Source organism: Calidris pugnax, unplaced genomic scaffold, assembly GCF_001431845.1.
Source record: "Calidris pugnax isolate Ruff unplaced genomic scaffold, ASM143184v1 scaffold133, whole genome shotgun sequence".
NCBI classification, from domain to species: domain Eukaryota; kingdom Metazoa; phylum Chordata; class Aves; order Charadriiformes; family Scolopacidae; genus Calidris; species Calidris pugnax.
This window is the reverse complement of record NW_015090977.1, coordinates 244267-270924: the sequence shown is the minus strand read 5'-3', so window position 1 is coordinate 270924 and position 26658 is coordinate 244267. Positions and strand designations below refer to the sequence as shown.

At 42.7% G+C, this 26658-nt stretch overlaps 2 protein-coding genes across 4 annotated transcripts in view; one reads left to right on the top strand and one right to left on the bottom strand.

Moving 5' to 3' along the window:
* Window positions 1-23570, top strand: part of CLTC (clathrin, heavy chain (Hc)) — a 34038-nt gene extending 10468 nt beyond the window's left edge. Inside the window, exons 3-33 of one of the 2 annotated variants that reach the window (XM_014953158.1) lie at window positions 859-1127; window positions 1942-2103; window positions 2904-3017; window positions 3404-3577; window positions 4184-4381; window positions 5062-5262; window positions 5855-6007; window positions 6316-6438; window positions 6709-6846; window positions 6973-7137; window positions 7258-7438; window positions 8055-8218; window positions 9903-10028; window positions 10597-10739; window positions 11163-11397; window positions 11746-11868; window positions 11965-12110; window positions 12271-12454; window positions 12788-12980; window positions 13528-13685; window positions 13902-14066; window positions 14160-14267; window positions 14391-14558; window positions 14731-14880; window positions 15160-15291; window positions 15457-15567; window positions 16281-16451; window positions 16732-16953; window positions 18346-18366; window positions 21325-21400; window positions 22142-23570. In XM_014953158.1, the coding sequence (XP_014808644.1) occupies window positions 859-1127; window positions 1942-2103; window positions 2904-3017; window positions 3404-3577; window positions 4184-4381; window positions 5062-5262; window positions 5855-6007; window positions 6316-6438; window positions 6709-6846; window positions 6973-7137; window positions 7258-7438; window positions 8055-8218; window positions 9903-10028; window positions 10597-10739; window positions 11163-11397; window positions 11746-11868; window positions 11965-12110; window positions 12271-12454; window positions 12788-12980; window positions 13528-13685; window positions 13902-14066; window positions 14160-14267; window positions 14391-14558; window positions 14731-14880; window positions 15160-15291; window positions 15457-15567; window positions 16281-16451; window positions 16732-16953; window positions 18346-18366; window positions 21325-21400; window positions 22142-22266 (4799 nt within the window). In that variant the 3' untranslated portion in view covers window positions 22267-23570. The remainder of the gene's footprint in view (window positions 1-858; window positions 1128-1941; window positions 2104-2903; window positions 3018-3403; window positions 3578-4183; window positions 4382-5061; window positions 5263-5854; window positions 6008-6315; window positions 6439-6708; window positions 6847-6972; window positions 7138-7257; window positions 7439-8054; window positions 8219-9902; window positions 10029-10596; window positions 10740-11162; window positions 11398-11745; window positions 11869-11964; window positions 12111-12270; window positions 12455-12787; window positions 12981-13527; window positions 13686-13901; window positions 14067-14159; window positions 14268-14390; window positions 14559-14730; window positions 14881-15159; window positions 15292-15456; window positions 15568-16280; window positions 16452-16731; window positions 16954-18345; window positions 18367-21324; window positions 21401-22141) is intronic. The other variant, XM_014953159.1, reaches the window with a different exon arrangement.
* A 1500-nt stretch (window positions 23571-25070) lies between these two features.
* Window positions 25071-26549, bottom strand: PTRH2 (peptidyl-tRNA hydrolase 2). Of its 2 annotated transcripts, XM_014953059.1 has the most exons (3): window positions 26299-26549; window positions 25898-26157; window positions 25071-25466 (listed from the first exon to the last, which is right to left on the bottom strand). In XM_014953059.1, the coding sequence occupies exons 2-3, from the start codon at window positions 26136-26138 to the stop codon at window positions 25189-25191; spliced, it is 519 nt and encodes a 172-aa protein (XP_014808545.1). In that variant the 5' UTR covers window positions 26139-26157; window positions 26299-26549; the 3' UTR covers window positions 25071-25188. The 2 variants fall into 2 exon arrangements, with proteins under 2 accessions (XP_014808545.1, XP_014808544.1); XM_014953058.1 differs by lacking the exons at window positions 25898-26157; window positions 26299-26549 and adding an exon at window positions 25868-25892 and having other exon boundaries at window positions 25071-25726.
* Between the last annotated feature and the right edge of the window lie 109 nt (window positions 26550-26658).

The window sequence follows — 26658 nt, the reverse complement described above, 5'->3', positions numbered from 1 at the left end:
GTTTGAAGGCACTTGCCCACTTGGCATTGCAGCTTTATCAAGCTGAGTTAGTTATAACTGTGGCAGATATTCTCACCTGCACCTAGTTTAACATGATATTTAATATTCCTCTTGGGCTACACTAACATGTGTTTAACTAGCTGTCCAGAAGTTGGCCAGAACCTTCCTTATCTTCTCAACAGGAAGAAATAATTTCTTATATGCCACCACGTTATAAAAACTACTAGAAATGACTGCAGGTGACTGTTCAGGATCTATGTATGCACCATTCGATGTAATTCAGAGAACTTTTCCTCTTACCTTCTAGAGCTTGTGTTGGTCACTAGATTCCTTTCCTTGCACAGTTTCTGTTAGTCTGGTTTGCAGCCAGTAGCTGTGTATCCCATTAGTGCAACGTAAGGGTTTTGGTTAATGAGTCTGAATTATGAAACCCCTCTGCCAACTTGACTGTTCCATGTTGTGCTTTTTTTTTTATACTTAAAACAGATGTGGACATATTTTTTAATGACGGTGGCATAGCTCTCCTCACAACTTTCAAGAGACTCAGCGTTATTGTGACCTAGTTTTGATGTATGTGAAGTACAATGCAACTTGTTCGTGTAGCTGAAGCTCTTGTCTCCTACCAAGTTGTTTTCCACATCTGTTTGATTGCTCGGTAGTAAATTGGTAAAACTAGCCTAGGATTGTGGTCTGGTTAAAAGTAATACTGATTACTGAAGATACTGCCAGAATATAATAGCATTTTCTTGAAGGAAGTCAGAAGGGTGTAATGCCATAATGCAGCTCTTGTACTTTTAACCAGTGCTTGAAGTAACAAGTGGAATCTGTAACCTGGCTAACCGTGTTGTGCTTTTCTAGCTGGGAAAACGCTTCAAATATTTAACATTGAAATGAAGAGCAAAATGAAGGCTCATACAATGACAGATGATGTCACCTTTTGGAAGTGGATCTCTCTGAACACCGTTGCCCTTGTCACGGATAATGCAGTCTATCATTGGAGTATGGAGGGGGAGTCTCAGCCCGTGAAAATGTTTGATCGCCACTCTAGTCTTGCTGGCTGCCAGATCATCAACTACCGCACTGATGCCAAGCAGAAATGGCTACTGCTGACTGGCATATCTGCACAGGTACTTTATCACTAGGGAGACCTGCCAAGGAAGACTTAGAGCTCTTTATTTTCTTTCCCAAAACATTATTGGGAATGTAAATGCTTGTCTTGATCTTCAAATAGCAAGCTGAAGCGTAACCAAAAATCTTACAGTAATGGTGCAAACACTAGTATGAGATTAAGAGTCTTCCATCCAACCTAGACAATTCTATGATTCTAAAAGACCTTTAAGATCATCTAGTCCAACCATCAATCCACCTCTGATAAAAACTGTCACTAAACTGTGTCACTAAGCACTATGTCAACCCGTCTTTTAAATACCTCTAGGGATGGTGCCTCAATCGCTTCCCTGGGCAGCCCATTCAAAAGCTTAGTAACCCTTTCAGTTTAATAATTTTTCCTAATATCCAATCTGAACCTCCCCTGATGCAACTTGAGGCCATTTCCTCATGTCCTATCACCTGTGACTTGGGAGAAGAGACCGACCCCCACCTCTCTACACCCTCCTTTCAGGTAGTTGTAGGGAGCGATAAGGTCTCCCCTCAGCCTCCTTTTCTCTAGGCTGAATAACCCTAGCTTCCCCAGACCTCTCACCAGCTTCATTGCCCTTCTCTGGAAACTGGTTTTAAGTTATTAGTCTTAAGTTATGCCTTTGTAAGAGAAAGCATGATACTTGAACTTGATATGACAGCATATTTACCAACACTAACTTAAATTACTGTCGGAGTGCATCTTATTCCTGGCTCTCATGACAGCATATTTACCAACACTAACTTAAATGAAATTACTGTCGGAGTGCATCTTGTTTCTGACTCTTGTTCTGTCTTGTCTAGCAAAATCGTGTTGTGGGAGCAATGCAGCTGTATTCTGTAGATAGAAAAGTGTCCCAGCCAATTGAGGGACATGCAGCTAGCTTCGCGCAGTTCAAGATGGAAGGAAACGCCGAAGAATCCACTCTCTTCTGTTTTGCAGTAAGAGGGCAAGCTGGGGGTAAGGTAAGACTTGGTTCTAAATACTCTGTAATCTTTAATGACTCGTCCTGGTTTTCTGCTTCCAGGAGAGCAGGTGGGTTAACCCACAAAGTTGCCCTTAGGAAAAAAGTGAAGGACTATGTGTCAGTTTGGATGCTCTATATCTAATGCACATGGAAAAGTGGTGCATATGGAGTTTCACAGCAGGGACTACCTGATGTAGCAGGAGTCTGTTCCGAGTCATGAAATGGCATGTCATGACCAGCATAATTAGCTGCTTGAGACACGTGACTCTCAGCTTCACAGGCTAAGCTTAAGGGAAAAGCTGTTGTAATCTTTCTTTGATGCTGATCCCCAGTATCAGGCTTAATTTATTTCAAAATTATTGGATGAAAAAAATTAAACACTAGTGTTACAAGGTTAACTAGTGGTCTAATACTAACAGTGGATTTATGTGAGCTGCTTTGTGACAGCTAGGACAAAGTAGAACCAAAGCTAGATTCAGAGAAACATCTTCAGAACTGTCTCTGTAGAATGTTAACCAAGTTGAAAGAGTGTATGTAAAGTGACTGAACTGAATCCTTAAACTTTGAAGTAGCTGGAGGTAATTAGAGATCATGCTTAACTGATTCCATCAGCTATGGTACGTGAATACAGTGTGCCATGCCTTTAGCCAATGAAGATATTTAGGAAGACTGACTTAGTTTGTCTTTGCATAAACTTGGGATTTAGGCTCAGCAGCAAAGGAATTGCCATATCTTCATTGTTAAATCTGTTGTTACACAAATACAAGAACTAACAGACAAATCTTATCCGTGGCACAGTTGCATATCATTGAAGTTGGCACACCACCTACTGGGAATCAGCCGTTTCCAAAGAAAGCAGTGGATGTCTTCTTTCCTCCTGAAGCACAAAATGACTTTCCTGTTGCCATGCAGGTAAGGCAGCCGCAAACAAGAGCACAAGGACAAATCTGTGGCTTCTGTTGGCACATGTGACACTGTAACAAGGCACGGGAAGCCAGGTGGTCAATATATTGACTTGAGGCTTGGCACTAAACTGATGCGACTTCTGCTTCAGTAGCATCACAGTAAAGGTGGAGACTGAAACAACATTCAAAGGCAGCACGTCCTTGTTCATGGAAGAAATATCCTTGTATATTTGACTGTCTTTCAAGCTCTTAAAACATGATTCTACTGTGATGGTATTCAAGTATCAAGTAAAAATTTAACAGCGCTTCTAGTTGTCCTGAAATGGCACAGCTCTCTGCTGATTGCTCATTTTGTCCACTACCAAATTTGATTTGCCTATTTCTGTTTTGCAGATCAGCGACAAGCATGATGTGGTGTTTCTCATAACAAAATATGGCTATATCCACTTGTATGACCTGGAAACTGGCACCTGTATCTACATGAACAGAATCAGTGGAGAGACCATATTTGTTACTGCACAGCATGAGGCAACAGCTGGAATTATTGGAGTAAACAGAAAGGGACAAGTAAGGAAGCTTGGCCTGGAAACCACTTCTTTAGCTAATCCCACTGGCCCTTAATGATACACTGTAGTGTTCATATCAATGTCTAAAAGTTTCCAAAAATTACCAAGACAATAATAGAATGAGGAGTATGGTAGTATCGACTGGTTGAACATAGTGCAGCTTGTCTGACTTGCAGTTTCTTCCACAACTCAGGTTGTGGTTGTGTGATTTGGGGGCTTTTGTAATGGCAGTCAGTGGATCTGAATGCTGTCTTACTGTTGAGGATGGAGCTAGAGTATGCCTCTCTTTGGGGGCAGAACGTATCCTTTTGCAGAGCAAGGAAGAACAGTGGAGATCTTAAGCACTTACATCCCTATATTTCTGACCTCTGTAGATCTCTCAGTTTAAACAGAGTGTTAATCTTGTGCCTTGGTGTAGTAATTGGGTGGTAGAGGTTCTTTCTAACTGGAGGTCTGTTTCTTAAATAAAATGGCAGGAGTCAGCAGTTATCAAGGGATGAAAAAGCTTTCCATTTATGCCATAGGTTTCTTTTTAGAGGTTAGCTTACCCCTTGGCTCACTTCTTGTATTTGGACTAACTGGAAGTTTTCCTTGGTGACTTATTCAGGTGCTTTCAGTGTGTGTGGAAGAAGAGAATATTATTCCCTATATCACTAATGTGCTGCAGAATCCTGACCTAGCTTTACGAATGGCTGTTCGCAACAACCTGGCAGGTGCTGAGGAACTCTTTGCCAGAAAATTCAATGCACTGTTCGCACAAGGGAACTATTCAGAGGCAGCAAAAGTGGCAGCTAACGCCCCAAAGGTAATAGACTGATACTCAGAACAGTATTGAACTCTGCTGGCTTAAGCTTCTTGCTTCAGGAAAGCTCACTGAATTTTATAAGTGGCAAGACCAGAATCTTGTTACTGCTCCTGTCCTAAGGCAGTGCTTCACATACCTGTGAAGAACTTGTGTGCTATGTATTGAGAGTACTGATTATGTGCTGGAAGATCTTAAAGCTTGTATGAAGCCCACAGAGGGGGAGAGGGGTAAATGAAGTAATGGTTATGTGACTTAATATTTCTGCTACTTAACACTTTATTGCTCCAGAGATCAAAAAAAGTCTCTGTGAAAAGACAGCCTCCAGCTAAGGCTGCACCTGGAAACAGGACACAAAGGACAGACTAAGAGCAAAGATCATACTAAATTCAGATGAGAGGAACTTGTAAGGACAAGGGTGTCTTTAATTCTGCAGGACAGTCCTCTGAAAGTAAATCTGCGTTGGTAGTGAAACAAACCTAATAGGCTGCTATTGCACATCTTCTGTCAAAACATCTCTCAGTGTTGGAGCTGGTGTTGAACCATACTGCTTCTGACTTATTCTGGGCTGGTGAAACATAGTGTCGCTGCAGCAAGCACTTCTAACTTCAGCTTTCTGCAGAAACTCTTGCCAAGCCACAATAGCAGAACAGAAAACTGAAGTGCGTCTCTGTTTCTGGCAGGGAATCCTGCGTACTCCAGACACCATCCGCCGGTTCCAGAGTGTTCCAGCTCAGCCGGGACAGACTTCCCCATTACTCCAATACTTTGGCATTCTGCTTGACCAAGGGCAGCTGAATAAGTACGAGTCTCTGGAACTCTGCAGACCAGTGCTTCAGCAGGGACGCAAACAACTCTTGGAAAAATGGTTAAAGGAAGATAAGGTAAATTTGGGGCAGTTACCTTTAGGGCCCTGGAGAGAGAAACTTTGACAGACTCTCCTCTCCCTGAGAAACTCAACTGGGCAACTCATCCATGCATGACTGATCAAACAGTTGAACAATAGGTGTTCACTCTACCTGTAACTATGACCCATGGTACTGCCAGGGAATTCATCAAATACCCTGAGCTTCACTTGTTCTACTAAAATTACAGCAGGGTGAATTTGGCAGGGAAAGCTTCTGAGCTGCTGCTGTTCCTTCCCAAACCCCTGCAGGTTTTTTCGGATACTGACTTGCATATACTTTGAGTTGTGGTTACATTTCTGTAATTAGCTGAAGAAAAAAACTTGATACAATCGATCACCTAATCCATTTTAGCCTTACAAATGCCTTCCTGGCTCCTGGTAGAACAGCATAAGGGACAGAGCCCACTAGATGACTGCTGAAAGAGTCATATAATACTCTCAAGCTGGGCCTTATATTATTTATTTTTTTTAAGAGAAGTCCAAAAGGAAGACAAATGAGGAAGAAGGTAGTACTGCATTTCAGCATGGCACTGTCAGGGTGGACTGACTGTATTTTTATCTTTACACAGCTGGAGTGCTCAGAGGAGCTGGGAGACCTTGTGAAATCTGTGGATCCTACGCTAGCACTTAGTGTCTATCTGAGAGCCAATGTTCCAAACAAAGTCATCCAGTGTTTTGCTGAGACAGGACAAGTCCAGAAGATCGTTCTGTATGCTAAGAAGGTGAGAGGAAATTAAATTGCTGCATATGTCCTGTATTTAAGAATAACTAGTCTATGTTCCAAAGTAGCTACAAGTAATTGTGGGGGAATCTGAGAGCTTGTGTAGTACCTACTTTGGTCTAAGGTTTTATTATGAATAATTACTGTTTGACTTCATACATGTATCCTTTCATGCTTCCCTATGTAGCCTCTTCCAAATGAGGAAATTCTGACTGGATTGTGTAAGCTTCTGACAGTAGCTTTTACTGAGCTCTATATTTAACAAGGGCTGTGCTCTTGCTGAGCTATTAATTTTCATTATCTCTTCAGGTTGGGTATACTCCAGACTGGATTTTTCTGCTGAGGAATGTGATGAGAATCAGCCCTGATCAAGGACAGCAGTTTGCACAAATGCTTGTTCAAGATGAAGAGCCTCTTGCAGACATAACACAAGTAAATAATTTTATTGCTATGAAATGTTAACTTCAGGGCCTTAATTTGGTAAGAGGAGCCGTATTCCTACCATCAGAGAGATTTTTTGAACTATGAGTTTGGTTTTACCTTCCCAGGACAATGCTTGTTTCTTGTCTAGTTTTAAAAACAATAAATGGCAGCTTAGTGCAGTGTCAGGATAAACAGCTGAGCTTCGGAAGCTGCACTTGATGTTAGTTTGCTTAAATATGCTTCCACTTCCTAATCAAAAGCCTAAATTTCTTTTTGCAGATTGTGGATGTCTTTATGGAATATAATCTAATTCAGCAATGTACAGCCTTCTTGCTGGATGCACTGAAGAATAATCGTCCCTCAGAAGGTCCCCTGCAGACACGTTTACTTGAGATGAACCTCATGCATGCACCTCAGGTATGTTTTCAGGGATATATCGGGTCAGGCTTGGCTGTAGCTAGACAAGCCACTGCACTGTGGTCCATATCAAATAATAGCGATAGCGTTTAGGAACTGAATGAGACTTTTCAATATTCCCTCTAGGTTGCAGATGCTATCCTGGGAAACCAAATGTTTACTCATTATGACCGGGCTCACATAGCTCAGCTGTGTGAGAAAGCTGGCTTGCTGCAGAGAGCACTCGAACACTTCACAGACTTGTATGACATCAAGCGTGCTGTAGTTCACACTCATCTTCTCAATCCTGAGGTATGAGATCAAATATCATCCATCTAGCAAAAGCCAGGCAATTAATAATTGCTTTCAACATTTGACTTCAGAGTCTAGAGTGTTCTGCTTGGGTCTAAAATGGCTTACGTATTTTTGCAGTGGTTAGTGAATTATTTTGGTTCCTTATCGGTAGAAGACTCTCTGGAGTGTCTGCGTGCTATGTTGTCTGCTAACATTCGTCAGAACCTGCAGATCTGTGTCCAGGTAGCTTCAAAATACCATGAACAACTGTCAACACAGTCACTTATTGAGCTGTTTGAGTCTTTCAAGAGCTTTGAAGGTAAGTTCATGCTCTTGCCTTTAACAAAAGGAGCTAGCGCTCTCCTCATCATACATGTGTGTATGAAGAACTGTCTACCTGCTGAAATCTAGAAAGCTTAAGTACTTAGGCTTCAAAGCTTTCCCAAAACCTGAGCTAAACCTTAAAGATCCCCCATTGAGGGGGGTACCAACATTCAGTGTTGCGTATTTTGGGGTTTTGAAATACTACCAAAATGCTTGGAGCTGTAACAACCTAAAAAGTTACCTGAAGAAGCTGCTGGCCTTTGTCCAAAATCCTCATCTTTAATTTGTGTAGCCTTTAGGTCTTGGGCTTCTGTACTTCTCAACAAGACTAGCTGTGTGTAGTCGAGTCAGTGTGGTGGCAGGTCAGTGGTCAAATCTCTGCAGGTGTGTGGCTGAAGAGCGTTTTGCTAAACTTTAAAGAAGTTGAGTGACAGGCTCAATGCAGCTAGGACAATCTCATCTTTGTAAAATGATTACGATGCTTGAATCTTTTTTGCATTCTTTGTAAACTTCAGTAATCAGATGTAAATGTAACTTGGAAAGTTTGCTCAAAAGCTAATACTGATCCAACTCAAGTGCTTCAGCGTAATATGTTGACTGTTTCCCTCAAGGTCTGTTTTATTTCCTGGGCTCCATTGTAAACTTCAGCCAGGATCCAGATGTGCACTTCAAGTACATTCAAGCTGCGTGCAAGACAGGACAAATTAAAGAAGTGGAAAGAATCTGCAGGGAGAGTAACTGCTATGATCCAGAACGTGTTAAAAACTTCCTCAAGGTAATGTTGGAGTAGCACTGGACTGTCTTGGCCTGTTTGGGGTGCAGATAAAACATGATGTGTCAGCACTACAATGAGGTAGCTCTGTGAAAATACAGATGAGTCTTAACCTTTGCAGTTAAGGATCCATCTGTCCTCTTAAACCAGAGGTATCCAACATGTTAGTGGTACCTCTTGATAGAGCCTGAGCCTGGAACAGTATCTAAAACATAGACAATCTGTTGGATCAGTTCCTCACTGCCCTTAGTAAGATTAACCTGGCTAGAACTCTTAAACTGTACTAATAACACCAGCTCATCTAGAACTTGCTACAGCCATCTGCTATAATGTTGGAAACGGGTAACTTGGAGGTTGAGAACAACCATAATGCCAAATGAGTTCATAACTTAATGCTCAGCTTCAACTGAGCAACTACAGAAACAACAAATGAACAGTGTCAGTCAATTCCATAAATGCTTTCAGAGTTTAAAGGTTGATCTGTGCCATTCATCTTACTCCTACACACTTACTGAAACTTCAGTCAGGTGAACAGCAGGTCAGCTCTGCTGGGATGTGCCAGTCAGTGTAAATACGTGCTAACTTGACTGTTATAGTCAGGATTCAGACCATTGCTGAAACATTTCTGAAGTGTGGGGAAAAAGTAGCGTGCTCCAAGTTTGGGGTTTGTAGCCTGTGTTTAGTGCTGAGCTTATTGATGAACATAACACCAACAGAAATGTCTGAGAAACAGTGTGGGAGGGGAAAACTATCCGGGAACACATCCTGCCTTCGTGTTTGTCGGTTACATAGCACAGCCTTAGATTTTGCTGATTATATCTGAAGATGGCAAAACTCTTCAAATGAGAAATCTATAAAAATAACCTGGTGTCACCGAGGTGTAAGGTATGTAAATTGATCAAGCCACCTAAGATAAGTTATCAAGCTGTCAAATTCCTGATGAAAGCTATTGTTTTTTGTGCTGTTCCATGTCTGGAATGTGCAGGACATGTACCAGGTAAATCTCCCAGTACAGGCCTCCCTGTGTAAAGTCCTTAAGTGTAATTTTTTATGTAGGATTATATTCTGGGATGTGCATGTTCAAATAAGTGATCTGAAATACGTATCCGGAATACTGTCTGCCACATAGACTAAGCTTCTGTACTGTAACCTCTGTAATCTTATGCTGAAAGTTGGAATGCTTTTAGATAACTAATCTGATGCGCAATTTAAGTAGTACTGCTACTAGCTTGATTCTTACTGTTGTCTAAATCCATGGTTAGAAGGTATTACATGGCACTTGAAGTCAATTCTGTATGTAAGTTTTATGTTATCCACAACTTAATCTAGTGTTGGTTAAATCCCTGTTGAAATCCCAGAGTGCTAATCCTGCACAGCAAACACCACCGGCAACTACAAGTGCTATCTCTAGTTTAGGCTTGTAATAGTTGTACTGTGTTGTAAAACTTCTAGTGCAAAGGAGCAGGGTTAAACTTCAAAAAGCTTCTTGCTGCAGGCCCTGCAGTGGGTGTGAGTACTCCTACTTGCTACATATTGCAAACAATTAGTTGAACAATAAGCTGTCATTATTTGGTTGACTGTTGAATTTTGGCTTTCCAAATTCAGCTGCTTTAACAGTTTAAGTGACTGTATTTGTCTGCTTAAGCCAGAGAACAAAACCAAGTTACTGAAGCTCTTCTCTTTGTAGGAAGCTAAGCTCACTGACCAGCTGCCACTCATCATTGTGTGTGATCGCTTTGACTTTGTCCACGACTTGGTGCTGTACTTGTATAGAAATAATCTCCAAAAATATATTGAGATTTATGTACAGAAGGTAAGTTACAATTTGTCACTTGGCTTTAATGGGTCAAACTAATCAATCTTTCTAGTATTTTATGCAACTATAGGCATCACGTCTGTAAGTATTCTGCAAACAGCCTCATGCTTAGGACATGCTTAAGTAGTTATTGGTGGCCTCCAGTAACTTAGACTTCATGTGAGTCTTATCTATTCTTCAGTTAAGCTGAGCAGTAACCTCCACCCACATGCCTCTTAAAGGAAGGAAGACTTGTTAAAATAACTTTGGAGTTCTTAGGGTAATTTTAACTTCCAGCATTTTGGGGGAGGGGGAAGTTCTCCTTTATACTTCCTGCAGGGACAAATCAGCTTGCTCAGGAGTTCTTTCTATGGGCACTGAGCACTAGCGAGCCCCTGAACTGTGGTGTGAAGCCCTGCTGACTGAAGAATTGACTTTCAAGCTTGTTTAGAACCTCAGGAAGCTGGGAGTAAAGGCAGGAAGATGAGATCAATCTTAACAAGCAGCCTTCGTGTGTGCTTCTAGGGATAAGTACTGACTGTCTATACTGTGTGACAACACCCTGACTTCAAATTATCCTGTTTAGGTGAATCCAAGCCGTCTGCCTGTTGTTATTGGGGGACTGCTTGATGTGGATTGCTCTGAAGATGTGATAAAGAACCTCATCCTTGTAGTGAGAGGTCAATTTTCGACTGATGAGCTTGTTGCAGAGGTTGAGAAAAGAAACAGGTATTAAAATTCTATAAGTCGCTTAACACTGCCAGGCTGGTAACAGTTACACCATCTATCAATGCTTGTCCTCTTTACATAAGTGAAGCTGGTACTGACATAACAAGAAGCTGCCACTGGGTGAGCAAGCAGCAAAAGTCTCTTTTACTACTTGGCTAATGTGGGGACCTCTCTGAAGCAGCCTCCAGAGTGTCTTTGGCATGTGATGTGCTTCATAGTGTCAGAAAGTTATACCATTATAATAATGAACTAGAATAAAATGGAGAACTATGACTCTGGTTTAGTTACTGACTCTATACTACAGTGATTCTATAGTGAAGAAACTGTGCAAGTGGATACTTTGCTTATTCCTATAGTGAAGAAACTGTGCAAGTGGATACTCTCTAACTCGACCTCTCTAATGTGAAAACTGCTTCCTTCTAGGCTGAAGCTGCTTCTGCCCTGGCTGGAAGCCAGAATTCACGAGGGTTGTGAGGAGCCTGCAACTCACAATGCACTGGCCAAAATATACATCGATAGCAACAACAACCCAGAAAGATTCCTGCGTGAAAATCCTTATTATGACAGTCGTGTTGTTGGCAAGTACTGTGAGAAGAGGGACCCTCACCTGGCCTGCGTGGCTTACGAGCGTGGACAGTGCGATTTGGAACTTATTAATGTACGTATTCCCAGGCAGCTGACTCCTGGGTTAAGTTCTAACCTGAGTATCATGGGATAGGTGTTCAGGTTTATGACTGACAAAAGCATTTATTTCCTTTATAAGTATTAAGCTAGGAATTGCTGGCTTGTAATAGAGTAGGTAGCTATTTAATCTCCCTCTGCAACTTAATGAGAAATGGGAGACTCTCCTGGACATCTTAGAACAGGAGGCTGATGAAAGTATCGAAGCCTGAGATTTCTAGTCTGCATTTTAAGCAGACTTACTGATGTTGCAATACAATCAGCTCATCCACTGTATGCTCCATAGCTGTGACTTCACTCTGAATAAACTTTTGCCTTTCACTAGGTGTGCAATGAGAACTCCCTCTTCAAAAGTCTTTCCCGCTACTTAGTTCGTCGTAAAGACCCTGAACTGTGGGCCAGCGTGCTACTGGAAAGCAACCCTTACAGAAGACCGCTCATTGACCAGGTATAGCTGACAAAACATCAACAGCCTTTGCTGTCCTCACTTGACTTGCTAGTGCCTGATTTGACTGACTTGTCCATGGCTTGACCCTGTCTACAGGTTGTACAGACTGCGCTGTCGGAGACACAGGACCCTGAGGAAGTCTCTGTTACTGTGAAGGCCTTCATGACTGCAGATCTTCCTAATGAGCTTATTGAACTGCTGGAGAAAATAGTTCTTGATAACTCCGTGTTCAGTGAGCACAGGTGTGTGGAGTTAAAACTGAGTCAGAGGAAACCTGAAATTATACCTCGTGCAGGTGTTAAATTGCTGTAGTATGGCACAGCAAATAAACTAATACCTTCTCCAAAGGGGAGGGTGAGTTTCTTGATTGTTGCTTAATATGTACTTATTTTCTCTATTTAGGAATCTGCAGAACCTTCTCATTCTTACAGCTATTAAGGCTGATCGCACCCGTGTCATGGAGTACATCAATCGCCTGGATAATTATGATGCTCCAGACATAGCCAATATAGCTATTAGCAATGAGCTTTTCGAGGAGGCATTTGCAATCTTCAGGAAGTTTGATGTCAACACATCAGCTGTACAGGTATCTTAAAATCTCAGTCTCTAATAACTCCTTGTGACGCGTCCATCCTCACACAAAGACTTTGCTGTTAATTTGTGACTTCAGTACTTGACACCAATTAGCAAAGTGACCAAAGCTGCTCAGTGTCTTAGGAAGTAGAACAAGCATTGTATGTGGAACCCTCTAGTAAAGTGAAACTTCCTAAGCATGAAATAGTTCATGTTGCTTGGGTTGTATAGAGTGGTCTGTATTTTAAAAGTAACTGTGGATCCTTTGGAGAACTACCATAAAACATGGGGTCTTGTAAAACTGACCTTTATAGCTGGTGGCTGATCATGGTAACCCTTTCTTTAGGTATTAATAGAGCACATCGGAAACCTGGATCGTGCGTATGAATTTGCTGAACGTTGCAATGAGCCTGCTGTGTGGAGTCAGCTGGCTAAAGCACAGCTTCAGAAGGGGATGGTAAAAGAAGCAATTGACTCGTATATTAAAGCAGATGATCCTTCCTCGTACATGGAAGTTGTTCAAGCTGCCAATGCCAGTGGTATGATTAAGTTTTATTTAAATCTTTGCTGTTGATGTTGCTCAGCTCTTTTGCGTGATTTGTTGCTCAAACTGTAGTTCTGCCAAACCTGTCTCTTGATGCAAATAGAGGAATCTGATCCTTGCCCCTAAATGAGAATGGGGAAAAGAGAATGTATCCCATTTGCAGATAATCGGTGATCTTATAATTACCTTCTTTAGCTAGCTGGAGCTTCTTTCAGAGCAGTTGCTGCTAAGGAGGTCTCTGCATGAAGTTAAATACTAGGATTTATTTAATTATGCCCATGTTAAGGTGTCCTTCTTAATCTCATGTAGAGTGTGCTGTACAATGGCTAGTCTTGATTGTTGGGGAACAGCTGTAGAAATACTTATGTCAAACAGGGCTGAGCTTCTTAATCTCATGTAGAGTGTGCTGTACAATGGCTAATCTTGATTGTTGGGGAATAGCTGTAGAAAGACTTATGTCAAACAAGGCTGAACTGGTGGTATAGCTTTAGCACAAGTATTCTTGATGGTGGGAAGTAAACATTCTGAACTCTGTTTCATAGGAAACTGGGAAGAACTGGTGAAATATCTCCAGATGGCACGCAAGAAGGCCCGGGAGTCATATGTGGAAACAGAATTAATCTTTGCTCTTGCTAAAACAAATCGTCTAGCAGAGCTAGAGGAGTTCATCAATGGACCCAACAACGCACACATCCAGCAAGTGAGTGAGACTGAGTTTTCGGTTTTGCAAAATTGTAGCAGTGGGTTCCTTAGTCCTTTCTAACCAGAGGGGTGGTGGGACTTGTATCTCTTTGAATATGTGGTAGATGTTTGACTTTAAAGGCATTTCTATTTAGGTAATGGCTTGAATGCTACACACTTCTTGTAAACCTCGACTGAAAAGCTGCAAGAGTAACCTGGTTATGCTCTCCTGTAGGTTGGTGATCGCTGTTATGATGAAAAGATGTATGAAGCAGCCAAGCTGTTGTATAACAACGTGTCCAACTTTGGCCGTTTAGCCTCGACTTTAGTTCACCTAGGGGAATACCAGGCAGCTGTGGATGGTGCTCGGAAAGCCAACAGCACTCGCACATGGAAAGAGGTAAACTTACTGATAGAACAAGTTGAGGGGCTTCAAAGCTGTAGCCTCTTCAGAAGCTTTGATTTTAAGGAATAATGCAACTGTCAATTCCAGGTCTGCTTCGCTTGTGTTGATGGAAAAGAGTTCCGCCTGGCCCAGATGTGTGGGCTCCATATTGTTGTGCATGCAGATGAGTTGGAAGAGCTAATCAACTATTACCAGGTAATTAAGCTGACTATGTTGGACAGTTAAAGCCTAAATTCTTTCATGGTAACTCTGGCCAAAGCTGAAAATTTAGAGTCAGGTTGGTTCCTAAAGTGAAACATCTGTAACTGTATCTTTTAGGATCGTGGCTACTTTGAGGAGCTGATAACGATGTTGGAAGCAGCACTTGGACTTGAGCGAGCACACATGGGGATGTTTACAGAGCTAGCAATTCTCTACTCCAAATTCAAGCCACAGAAGATGAGGGAGCATTTGGAGCTGTTCTGGTCCAGAGTCAACATCCCCAAGGTGAAAATCTGAGGCCTTAAATTTAACTTAAAACGCATCCTTCGGGATTGGCTGTACTGTAGCTTGTGCAAGAGCAGCTCTTGAGGTTATTAATAGCACTAAAGCCAGAGCAGTGATGGACACTGATAGCAATATATGCTAACTGGAATTTCCAATATCCCTTTCGCCTTAGGTTCTGAGAGCTGCAGAACAAGCCCATCTCTGGGCCGAACTGGTGTTCTTGTATGATAAGTATGAAGAATATGATAACGCTATAATCACAATGATGAATCACCCAACAGATGCTTGGAAAGAAGGCCAGTTCAAAGATATCATCACTAAGGTATTACTTTCCTAGTGAAATGAAGTACATTTCTTGCGATGTGCACTTCAGATCTTCTCCTTCTCTAGTAAGGAGCCTGTTTAAAATTCAAAGCTCTTTATATTGCTACATAAATTCAAAGCAATTAAGTACAGTAATTAAGGAGATTTCTAAAGACAAGAAAGAGTCTTAGGTGGCTCACTTGTGTTGGAATATCTGCTATTATGTCTGTCTTTTGTTTGTAGTCATCTATAATCAAACTTCTGTTCTGAAAGTGCATCCTTACTTGTCTCTCCATAGGTGGCCAATGTGGAGCTGTATTACAAGGCGGTTCAGTTCTATTTGGAATTTAAACCTCTGTTGCTCAATGATCTGCTGATGGTGTTGTCCCCTCGGCTTGACCACACTCGTGCTGTCACCTTCTTCACAAAGGTAATTTTCCTACTGTCCAGATCAAAGAAAAAGTTGCAGTTGGAAAAGCATTTAGCTCTAGTAGCATTTTTAGAATGCTTAGCTGCTTCATTGCCTCACAGGAAAGATGCTAGACCTCTACAAAAAGTTATCTTGACTGACATTTATCTACCTGATTCTTTCAAGGTTAAACAGCTCCCACTGGTTAAGCCTTACTTGCGCTCCGTTCAAAATCACAACAACAAATCAGTGAATGAGTCCCTGAACAACCTCTTCATTATTGAAGAAGACTACCAGGTATGGCTTTTCTTGAAATGGTAATATCTGGGCTGGGTATCGAGCTGCATGTTGTATATGGTTTGAAATAGAAGCAGCTATTCTGGAATTTCAAAGCTCTGTTCAAGCTGGCTACTGTGTCAGTATTAACCTAATATTTTGGGTGTGTGTTTAATGTCTAGAAACACGAGTTTCTCTCTCACTTTCAGTAGTTTTTACCTGCTTGCTGTTAACTCGCGTTCCTTATGTTCTTTGCCACTTCAAACTGAACTAGTGGTGACCAGCCAAGGACTAAGTGGAGAACAGTTAGTGGCTTTGTGGGAGCTTTTTGGGCTATTCCCACTGGGGATAGACTGGCTACTTTTGTTATGAGTGTGACAGATCACCTTTTATTTAAGGCAAGTGGTGTGTTCTAAGGAAAGAAGTCGCAGGAAGAGCTAACAGTTATGGTGTCTAGCTGTTCTACTGTTTTCAAGGAGCAGCTCTCTGGTATTCAGAGGCTCTTAACCTCAGCAATTGCTGCTGAAAAATATTAACGGGGATACCTTTAACTCCATGTGTGTCAAGCACTGGCTTTTCAAAAAAAATAAAGCAGATCCCTTTGCAGGTTTGGCTGTAACACTTTTTTCTTTTCAGAAGTAGGAATACAGAACTATGACATATGGAAAATGTTTGTGTGGATGCAGTTGTACATCTGAGTTGTGAATAACTTCTCTTTTTTTTTTTCTGCTTAGGCTCTTAGGACTTCTATAGATGCTTATGACAACTTTGACAACATTTCTCTTGCTCAACGTTTGGAGAAACATGAGCTAATAGAGTTCCGGAGAATTGCTGCATATCTCTTCAAAGGAAACAACCGCTGGAAACAGAGTGTAGAACTCTGTAAGAAAGACAGACTGTACAAGGTAAGGGCACTGCACAGGTCTGGTTTAGCACGTTCTGCTTGTTTGGAGACCTGTGACTTTGTAGTAAAGCTGCATCTTTTTGGATGCCACTAGGTGGTGCCTGTTGCTAATCTGGCATATCTTGCTTCAGAGTGGCAGCACATAGATTTCTTGGAAACAAATCATAGAATGCCTCCTCTCTGCTAATGTCAGTAAGAGATTGCAGCTTAGTACAATCACTGACATGCACGTGGTATTTAACTGTGGCCCCTGAGGCTAAACAGACTCTCTCCTGTTGTAGGATGCGATGCAGTATGCTTCAGAATCCAAAGACACTGAGTTGGCAGAAGAGCTGTTGCAGTGGTTCTTGCAGGAGAACAAGAGAGAATGCTTTGGTGCTTGTCTCTTCACCTGCTACGATCTCCTAAGGCCAGATGTTGTCTTGGAAACAGCATGGAGACACAACATCATGGATTTTGCCATGCCATACTTCATTCAGGTCATGAAGGAATACTTGACCAAGGTAAGAGCAGGTGCTTCTCCAACACCAAAAGCTTGTTTAGTCACTGTGGTGTATGCCTTGAGACTGTCTGCTTGCTACTAACATTGATTGGGCTTTGTCAAATGTCTGTCTGTCCATGTCCACACTTATTTTTCAGTCCATCTGGGGAGAGACTTCGCCCTCTAAGAGACTGAAACACTTGCAGGCTCCACTCTATCTACCAATTGCAGAACCTACATCAGTAGTATTTGCCTGAACGTAGGCAGTGTCTTAAACTAGTTCCAGGATTCAGGCTTTCCATGTACTCTGTCAGTCAGGAATCCCAGCTGGGATCCAGCTCTAAGTAAATTCTAGACTGTATACTAAAAAAGCTTTATAGCTAGATCTTGAGTTAACTTGGTCTGCTGTGCATTTAACTCTAAAATGTGGCTCTGATACTTAATGGCACTAATTATGACTTACCTTTTCTGTGAAGTGACTTAGGATGGGGAAAGTCCTTAATAATGCTCTGACAGACTTGAACCAGATTTGAGTTAAATACCAACTGTCACTAGCAAGATTTGCCCAGTTGAAGCTGTTGTAAATTCCTTAATGATTATGACTCCTGTGAGAAGTAAAAGCTGAACTCAAGCTTGAGTCAATGCAGAGTAGAGTGCCTGTTTGTCTAGATGACTTGCCTGGCTGTTACTTCTAAAGGCAGGGCTGCTCTGTAGTCCTATAGCAATCTGCTATCCTTAAATGCTGTGTTTTGGGGGAGGTGGGGAGCTATCTAAGCAGTAGCATTGCTTGTCAGGTATACCTGGTGTACCCCAGATTTGAGTTAAATACCAACTGTCACTAACAAGATTTGCCCAGCTGAAGCTGTTAGAGTATCTTGCAGTGGAATGGTGTAAATTCCTTAATGATTATGACTCCTGTGAGAAGTAAAAGCTGAACTCAAGCTTGAGTCAATGCAGAGTAGAGTGCCTGTTTGTCTAGATGACTTGCCTGGCTGTTACTTCTAAAGGCAGGGCTGCTCTGTAGTCCTATAGCAATCTGCTATCCTTAAATGCTGTGTTTTGGGGGAGGTGGGGAGCTATCTAAGCAGTAGCATTGCTTGTCAGGTATACCTGGTGTACCAAGATAATACTAGACCTCTCCTGAGAGTAGTCTTGGAGTAGGATTTTTTTAAAGATTAAAATTTCATGATCTGCTAAAGGATTAGGATAGGATTGTAGTGTAGCTAATGAAATAAATGCAGTAAGATCTAGCAACAAGCAGAGCTGCCTTTCTAAAGCAGATACTTCTGGTGTATCTTTGTTTTTACTCGCCTGTACCTTAATTATTTCTTCCCTGACGCTTTTGTTTCTACCTTTTATATGCTAAATATGGAATTTGATTTTTCTAAGCTGCACCTTCTGAATTCCTTTGCAGGTTGATGCAATAAAGGAAAAGGTGAAAGTTGATTCTTGTTTTCCATCTTTAAGTCTGGAGGACTAAGTCTAAGGATTCTGCATGAGTTTTTTTCTTTCCTATGTTTACTACACTGCTGCTACTGCTTTTTCCCCAAACAAAATATCACTAAAGCATATGCAAATTGTTTAACTATACAAGTAGCTAGTGCTGTAGGACAAAACTAGATTCATTTGCTACTAATAAGCTAATAGATCCTCAGGAAGGGCGTACAGGTGATCAGTTGGATCACAGTCAGCCTGGTGTCGAAAGGGTACACGAGTGCTACTATTTGACAGCTAATCAGACTGGAAGAACTTCCTATAATAAGAAATAAATCTTGGACCACTGTCTCCGAACCGTAAATCGATGTGGCATTTGCTAGTTGAAGGACTGTGATCCAGTTTCTGATCTCTTGACCGTTACTAATGCGTGCTGACCGTAGGCAGAGTAGATACTAGCTGCTTCAGAAGAGACTCTTCCTCATTCAGGTGTCCAGTTCTTATGGTGCTAGCCTAATCCACACGGTGCTCTAGTTCACGTAGCAACTTAAAACATCAGCTATTAGACCAAGTCTGTGGTTCTCTTCCCTGTAGCAGATTTCTTGTAGTTGTGCAAAAAAAAAAAAAGACTGCCTTCCAAGCTCTTCAGCTTCATTAAACTTCTCTTGCTACCTCATTTAAAATAAAAGGAAAAAAAGGTAATGCTTATTGCTCTTCCAAGGCTTGCCTTTTGCTATACAATTTTGCCCTTCCAAAGGGCAGTCTCTAAGGCTTCTGTCCATCTGCTTGTGTACAACTACTGCTCCAATTCTCCTTAGTCCAGAGGTCAGCCCCAGTGTGAGTTTTCCATTAATGTGGTTGAGCAAAGAGCGAACAAACTGACAAAAGGCTTGAAGATGGACTAAGTGCAAACTGCTTCTTGGTGCCGAGCTGTCTGTAATGACACCACTGGAACTCAAGGCTAACCTGGCTAAAAATGGGTAGTGTAAGGTCCTTCAGCAGCTAGTAAGTGAGGCAGTAAGAAAGCGTGTGTGTGAAAAAAGGTAATTGAACTGCAGTGTTTGCATAAACTACGCATGTGTAGCAGTCATTGCGATTACATCCCACTACTCCTTAAGCTACAAGGCATTGCTGTGGGCTGCGTGTGGTTTTTTGGGGGGAGCCTGTATGGCAGTCATCTTCAGACCTCACTCTTGCTTCAGTACTTTTGCCTCTTTTTCATGCACACATAACACGATAACATTGAATGCATGTTACTTTTCCTCTGCAGCTTATTGCAGTCCCTGTGGAAAAGCCTTTAAAATAATCTTGCTACAAGCGTGTAGGGTACTGAACCTGGTGATGCTCAAGCAAGTGGTGTAAGAACCATCCTGCAGGCTGGTTTCAAACTTGTGCTTGTTTACTGTAAATACTTGTTTACCTCTGAGGGGAGGCATCAAAACTGGGTCCAAAAATGCATTAAGTGTCCATGGCTGGAGGCTTTCCAAGTGCGCGTAAGCCGAATGCCTCTGTTTAGTAGCAAACTCTGCACATTCTCCTTGGATTTGCATCTCTAAACTTGTGCTTCTGTGTTCAGTGTGGTGTTATTTGAGTTAAAACCAGTGCAGTTCTCAGCACGGTGTCTGGAAATGAGTCTTGAAGCATTGGCATACGCTCCTGTGCGCTTTGACAGCAGCAAGCCAGATACTGGTGTGAGGTAACAAAAAGGCTTGGCCTGAAAGCCCAGTCAATGAACGAACTCATAAAGCTCGGGCCTTATGCCACTTCCTGGATTTATGCCTCTAATTGAGGTTACAAATTAACAGGTTTATGGAACACATGTTGTAATTCACAACTAACGGAAGAAAGCCGTTAAGAGCTTCCTGCAAATATTTGCTGATGTAGCACAGTTAAGCTGTAAACTGTTCAACTCATGGATGTTGGTGTAGCTGAATAAGTAATGCCAACTCTGTATAAGTACAGGAAACCTGTCTTCAAACTCCTTTAAGGACACAAATGAAATGAAAGACTAATCTGGTTTGTGAGTTGTCATACTGTCTTAAAAAGTAATTGGCATGATTTGTCTCTGACTTGATTCTAAATCTTATCTCCCAGGTAAAATATCAATACCTCATTTCTTGTGGTTTTAGTTTCAGGGCCTGCCTTAGCCTGTAGTAATGCTGAGTTTCCTTGGATCTGTTTTAGTAACAAGCAATATTTCACTCCAGAACAAGTTTCTTCTCTTGCCTTTCTGTAGGGGTGGGCTAACAGCACCATCGCACTTGCTGTGCAGCAGAGGGAAGCTGGCTAGTCTGATCTTGTTACTGTGTGTTAAGCTCCAACAACTGAGTATTGGTGGGTTTAGGCTGACTGCCACACAGTTCTAGAGTGGAAAAAAAAAAAAGCAAGTCTTATACACATGCATTCTCTGCATTTGAACTTAAATTGCATGAGTGAATGGGTTTGGAAAGTGAAATCTTGAGGCTCAAGTGACATGTCGGATGCTATTGCAGTCTCCTGTAGCCAAATACCAACTTCAGATTACTTTGCCTCAATGTTATATTCAGGGAAACTTCTCCAGGTCTGGGCGTTACGGTAGCAATTGCTCCAACACCAAAGGTCTCCAACTGACATTGTGCTAAAATCTGAGTTTGTGCCCTGAAGCAGTTGGAGCAACAGTGACTGAGCTTACTGATGTCAAAGTAGCTCTAGTCCAGTATGGAACCTTTCGTACAAAGCTTCAGCCTGGAGTGAGCTTTTTCAAAGAAGTTCAACAAATCCCTCAATTAGGGATTTTTTTCAGGAAACGGACAATCTTTGACTGCACCAGTACCAACATTGCTACTTGAATTGATCTTAACTTGTAAATGGTCTCCTTTTCTTGATGGGTGTTAACATACCACTAAGGCTTTTCCACTTCTCTGCCATGAATAAGTACTTCTTTTAGAGGAGTTTTTTTAACTGTTGGTCTCGATTCCAGGTGGATAAACTGGATGCATCAGAATCTTTGAGAAAGGAAGAGGAGCAAGCTACAGAAACACAACCTATTGTTTATGGTAATGCTTTGGTTCATTTGTTGCCAGTAGCACAGTTTGCTTTTAAAACAACACTAGTCGTGTTTTTTTCCCCAAGGACGTCCTTGGAAATGGGAAGGTTCTTCATGTGAAATCAAGTCTTAAAGGAATGTGTTCCAAAATACTAGATAAAGTACCGCTCTAATGTTGCTCTCTAACTAAATTGTTATCATAAGTAGCTGAAAGTCAGACACTTATCAAAGATACAGTTCTGCAGAATGAACCATTCCATCGTAATGAATGTGGCCTGTGAGAATGTTTTAGAAGGTGTTTTCTGCACATTAGGACTCCAGGGTCAAGCCTTCACATCAGGCTCACTGTGGCCTGGGACTCTGGCCTTCAATGGAGTTACTAACACAATTGCAGCAGGAAAAGCTGCTCAAAAGCCAAACTGATTCTGAGACTGGGCGAGGTCAGTGCCTAAGGAATAGGAAGCTGTTCCCTTCTCTCTCCTCATCAGATATCTAAATACTTAAACTACTTGCCCCAGATTTCAAGAATCTCTCAGTGTCCACGTACTTCATAGTGTAGTATTTTTTAGCCATATACTCTGTCCTGAGGTTTTGTGGGGAAATACCCACAAATTCTGGCCGCTGAGGATCCTAAACCAGGTCACTAGGGACTTACCGTTAAACATACAAATGTCTACAGGGAAGTTGCAGGAATTCTGCTGGCTGAACTCTCGGTACCGAGGAATGAAGATGAAACTGTTGTGTCTTCCAGGTCAGCCCCAGCTGATGTTGACAGCGGGACCCAGTGTGGCAGTTCCTCCACAAGCACCTTTTGGCTATGGCTACACTGCACCTCCCTACGGGCAACCGCAGCCTGGCTTTGGGTACAGCATGTGAGATGCAGCACAAGTCCCTTGGGAGCTAGCGTATTTTTCTTACTGAAACTCCACCGTCCCTCCCCGCTTTAACTCATAACAGGGAAAAGCAAGAGTTCTGCCTCGTGGTCTTGTAACCTTTATTTCATGAAGGACTGTTTTTTCTAGCGCAAACTATTTGAATCACTTATGTTAAATCTTTTTTCACATTCCATGTCATTTAGACTTTACTTTAAAAGGGGGAAATAGTTAAAACGACTTTGTTCAAGTGGGCTTTCGCAGGACTGCTTATTACCATTAAGTCTATTGTGAAGATTCTGATTTGCACTCTATAGTGTTAAACTCTAATATTGAATCTTAAGTTCATTGTATGTGAGCAGCTTACAGTATGTACTGTCTATTCTAAATGCATTTAAGTCTCACTGTATATTCGGAGAAAGCTAAAGCGAAGATACTTGTATTTGACCTTGCAAGACTGCTGACAAGAGACAACACTAATCAGCATATCCTACCCTGGTTGGATTGCATAGCTCTAAAAGAATTTAAAATGCGTACAGACAACCTTGCCTGACTTAAAATGAGTAAAAGTTGTTTTGTTTTGGGTTTTTTTTTTTCCTTAACCTATGCAGGTTTTTCCAGTTATGCATATAGAAAATGCTAGTGTCTTTTTGCTCACTCCATATGTAACAGATGACCTTATGTTGTGCTGTATCCTGTGCTTTTGTGGGACATTCCATTCAGGAACAGAGCACCATGATTCCAATCTGTGTATTTACTAACCCTGCCCTGAGGTTTGTGTATGTTGGATATTGTGGTGTTTTAGATCACTGTTTTGAGTGTACAGAAGAGAGAATTCAAGCATATTGCTGTTCAGTTTTGTTTGTGCAATTTGAAATTTACTCAATTTAAAAATAAATTACTGGACTGTGGACATGCTGCATAGTGGTAGCTTCACTTTACTGTCTTCAAAAAGGACCTTTGAACTCCAACCAAGTATTACAGTGCTAGTAGTTATGGGGCATGAACTAATTAGTTCAGGGGTCTGAGGGGCCATTAAGAGAGCAGCAATGGAGACCTTTAGTGGTGTCTTGCACTGAGGGGGCAATACAAGGAAATACGTAATGCTTTTTCTAGAGAAAGATTTATGCCAGAGAGAAGAAAATAGCACTTTTTCACTAGTTGGCTGCACCGTGGTCAACGACAGCATATTTGATCAGATGATACGTTAGGATTGTAGTAGGGTGTGTCAGTTAAATTGAGATCATGTTCTAGGTATGTAAGTTGCCTTAAATATATTTAGCTTCAAATAAAATGGACTTAAATGTTTCTCTCTGGATACTGTCATATTTGAGTGCAATGAGGATTGCAGCACTGGCCATATTTGTGACAGCTGGAGAAGCTTCTGTCCCTTAACGAGGAGCCATCCCCAGTGTCAGGTTCCAGCTCGGAGGCTGAATCCCCTTCTCCCTCCTTCCTGTGATTCTGGTGTTGTAGTGTGTGGTCCTGTCAGCTGAGCAATGTGGAGGTGAAGGTGTAGGCATCTGAGGGGGTTTAACCTGCTGTAGGTCCTTACTCAAGACCTACACGTTGGAATAAAAGTCTGCAGTGAGTAGGGTTGGTCTCTGTAAAAGTATTGTGCTCAAATAAGAGGTGCAGTATAGAAACCTCTTCGTTCTTTATGTCTATTACAGCTGCAATATGTTGTGTGAGAGAGAACAGAAGGAGGATGTGGCCCAGAGGCTGCAGGACACGTGCTCAACAGCAGCATTCTCACAAAACTGCTGCTGTAAAACCGACTTGTAGAAAGCCAACCTTCTTTGAAGTGCCACATTCTATGGTGTTAGAGCTATAATTCACACCAGCCATGACCAGTGTGATCTGAACACAGTCCAGTAACATCTTTAAACCCTAAAAGACTTGTTAATCCCAAGTAAAGCGGGATTTAAGCTAGTTGCTGTATAAAGAGAGTTACCCTACATATAAACAGCTTTTTACCTTGGCACATTCCTACAAGTGCAATAGGGTACAGCAACACCTCCAGACAGGAGTGTGGTTTACAGCTGCTTCCTGCAATGGTTTGCTGGTTCTTAAGGTCTGGGCTGCCCAGCCTGTTTAACCTGGTCCGTCTCATACCAGTTACAAGCTATTGCATCAGTTACTGTGTCAGAGACTGTGCAGGAAGCTGGATACAGCTCCCCCGGGCTGCATGGGGCAGTTTTTAACTGCTTCAGCAGTGAATCTTCTCTGAATTAAAGAATGTGTCTCTTCAAAACCCCCTCCTGTAAGGCAGAGAGGAGGAACCTGTCACTTTTAGCACATGGGACAAACTTGCTCACACTTCTCTTCGGCCAGTAAACCAGGCAAAGTGCAAAATCCTCAAGGATAGAATCATAGAATGGTTTGGGTTGGAAGAGACCTCAAAGATCATCGAGTTCCAACCCCCCTGCCCTGGGCAGGGACACCTCCCACCAGACCAGGTTGCTCAAGGCCCCATCCAGCCTGGCCTTAAATACTTCCAGGGATGGGGCAGCCACAACTTCCCTGGGCAACCTGTTCCAGTGTCTCACCACCCTCATAGTAAAAAAAATTCTTCCTGAGATCTAATCTGAATCTTTTTTCTTCCAATTTAAAACCGGTTCCCCTTGTCTTACCGTTATACCTCCTGGCAAAGAGCAATTGCACAAGTCTCAGATGTACTGGGTTTGTTCTTAGGGGTAGTAAAATTCTGCCAGCTCTACATTTCCCCAGTTCCACTGAGCCCAGTGTTTTCTTTGGGACTTTATAACATGATACAGAAGCTCGAGAAACTCATGATCTGCAAATAAATCTCTTACAAAACCTGGTGATTTTATTTCTACTGCGATAACTACAGAAAAATCCCCCATATTTGGACTTTATCCCTTCAGTACTGACATACACCAATGCGCTTTCTTTGTCCCCTGGTTTAGAAGAGTTTTAGGTGACCGGAGACTTTATCTACTACATCAGCTGGTCCTGGTCCAATACCGAGGACTGTCCGGGAGCCTGGAGCTATCTGAGTACGACCCGCGTCTTGTATTAAGCTCACAGTCAGTCCCAGGTTTTTAGCATCAGCCAGGAGCTGGATCAGAGTCTCTTCATCGGGAGCTTTGAGGACCACCTTAGGTTGTCCACAGTACTCCCACTGCTTCAGGAGCTCGGGGTTTCTCCTCTGAACTTGCTTGTAGGCGGAAACGGCGGCGTGTGAACACTGCGCCGCTACTTTGCCCTTTCCCATCTTCAAGTCGTTGCGGACGATCAGCACCATCTTGAACTCCCCGGACTCCCCCATGATGTCAGTTTCACCCCCCAGCCCGTTGGCGGGGACGGACATTCCAGCTTTGGGCGGCCGCAGGAATCTCCCACGGATGCCCCATCCCAGGCACACCCCGCAGGCAACGCCGGCGATGACGCTGAGCAAGCCCGGTTTGGAGAGGTAATCCATGGTGGATTTTGGAGACTGGCTGGGAAAAGGAAGAGGGGGAAAGAGTTAATTGAGTGGTTTTCAGCTTGAGAGTTCACCCGGTTCTTTGGAGGCAACCCTTTGTTTAAAATAAAAAGAATAATTCCATCTTTGGGCGTTGGGAAAGGATGTTCAGAGATACCTTCCTCAGTGTGTGGTGTTTTCCCCGCATGTGAACACTGCGCCGCTACTTTGCCCTTTCCCATCTTCAAGTCGTTGCGGACGATCAGCACCATCTTGAACTCCCCGGACTCCCCCATGATGTCAGTTTCACCCCCCAGCCCGTTGGCGGGGACGGACATTCCAGCTTTGGGCGGCCGCAGGAATCTCCCACGGATGCCCCATCCCAGGCACACCCCGCAGGCAACGCCGGCGATGACGCTGAGCAAGCCCGGTTTGGAGAGGTAATCCATGGTGGATTTTGGAGACTGGCTGGGAAAAGGAAGAGGGGGAAAGAGTTAATTGAGTGGTTTTCAGCTTGAGAGTTCACCCGGTTCTTTGGAGGCAACCCTTTGTTTAAAATAAAAAGAATAATTCCATCTTTGGGCGTTGGGAAAGGATGTTCAGAGATACCTTCCTCAGTGTGTGGTGTTTTCCCCTCCCAGAGGTGGTTTTCTCATGGCAAAGATGTCACTGGTGACGGTGCACAGCTCACCGGTGACGGGCTTCACCTCGGGAAGCAAAACTAAGTAAAAAACCCGCAAATTATGCGAAAGCTACACCTTAAAATAGCGAGAGAAACGGTAAAAGGGTGGGGGGTTAAAGTCAATACCCCAAATTCGCTGTAGGGCCGCTGCCCGGGCGGGAGCGGAGCCGCCTCCAGCCCCACCGAGGGCCGCGGCCTGGCCAGGCCCCGCGCACCGGCGGCCCCCGGGGGAAGCGGCTGCAGCGGGCGGGCGGGGGCGGGTACCACCGGGCCTGGGGGCGGAGGAA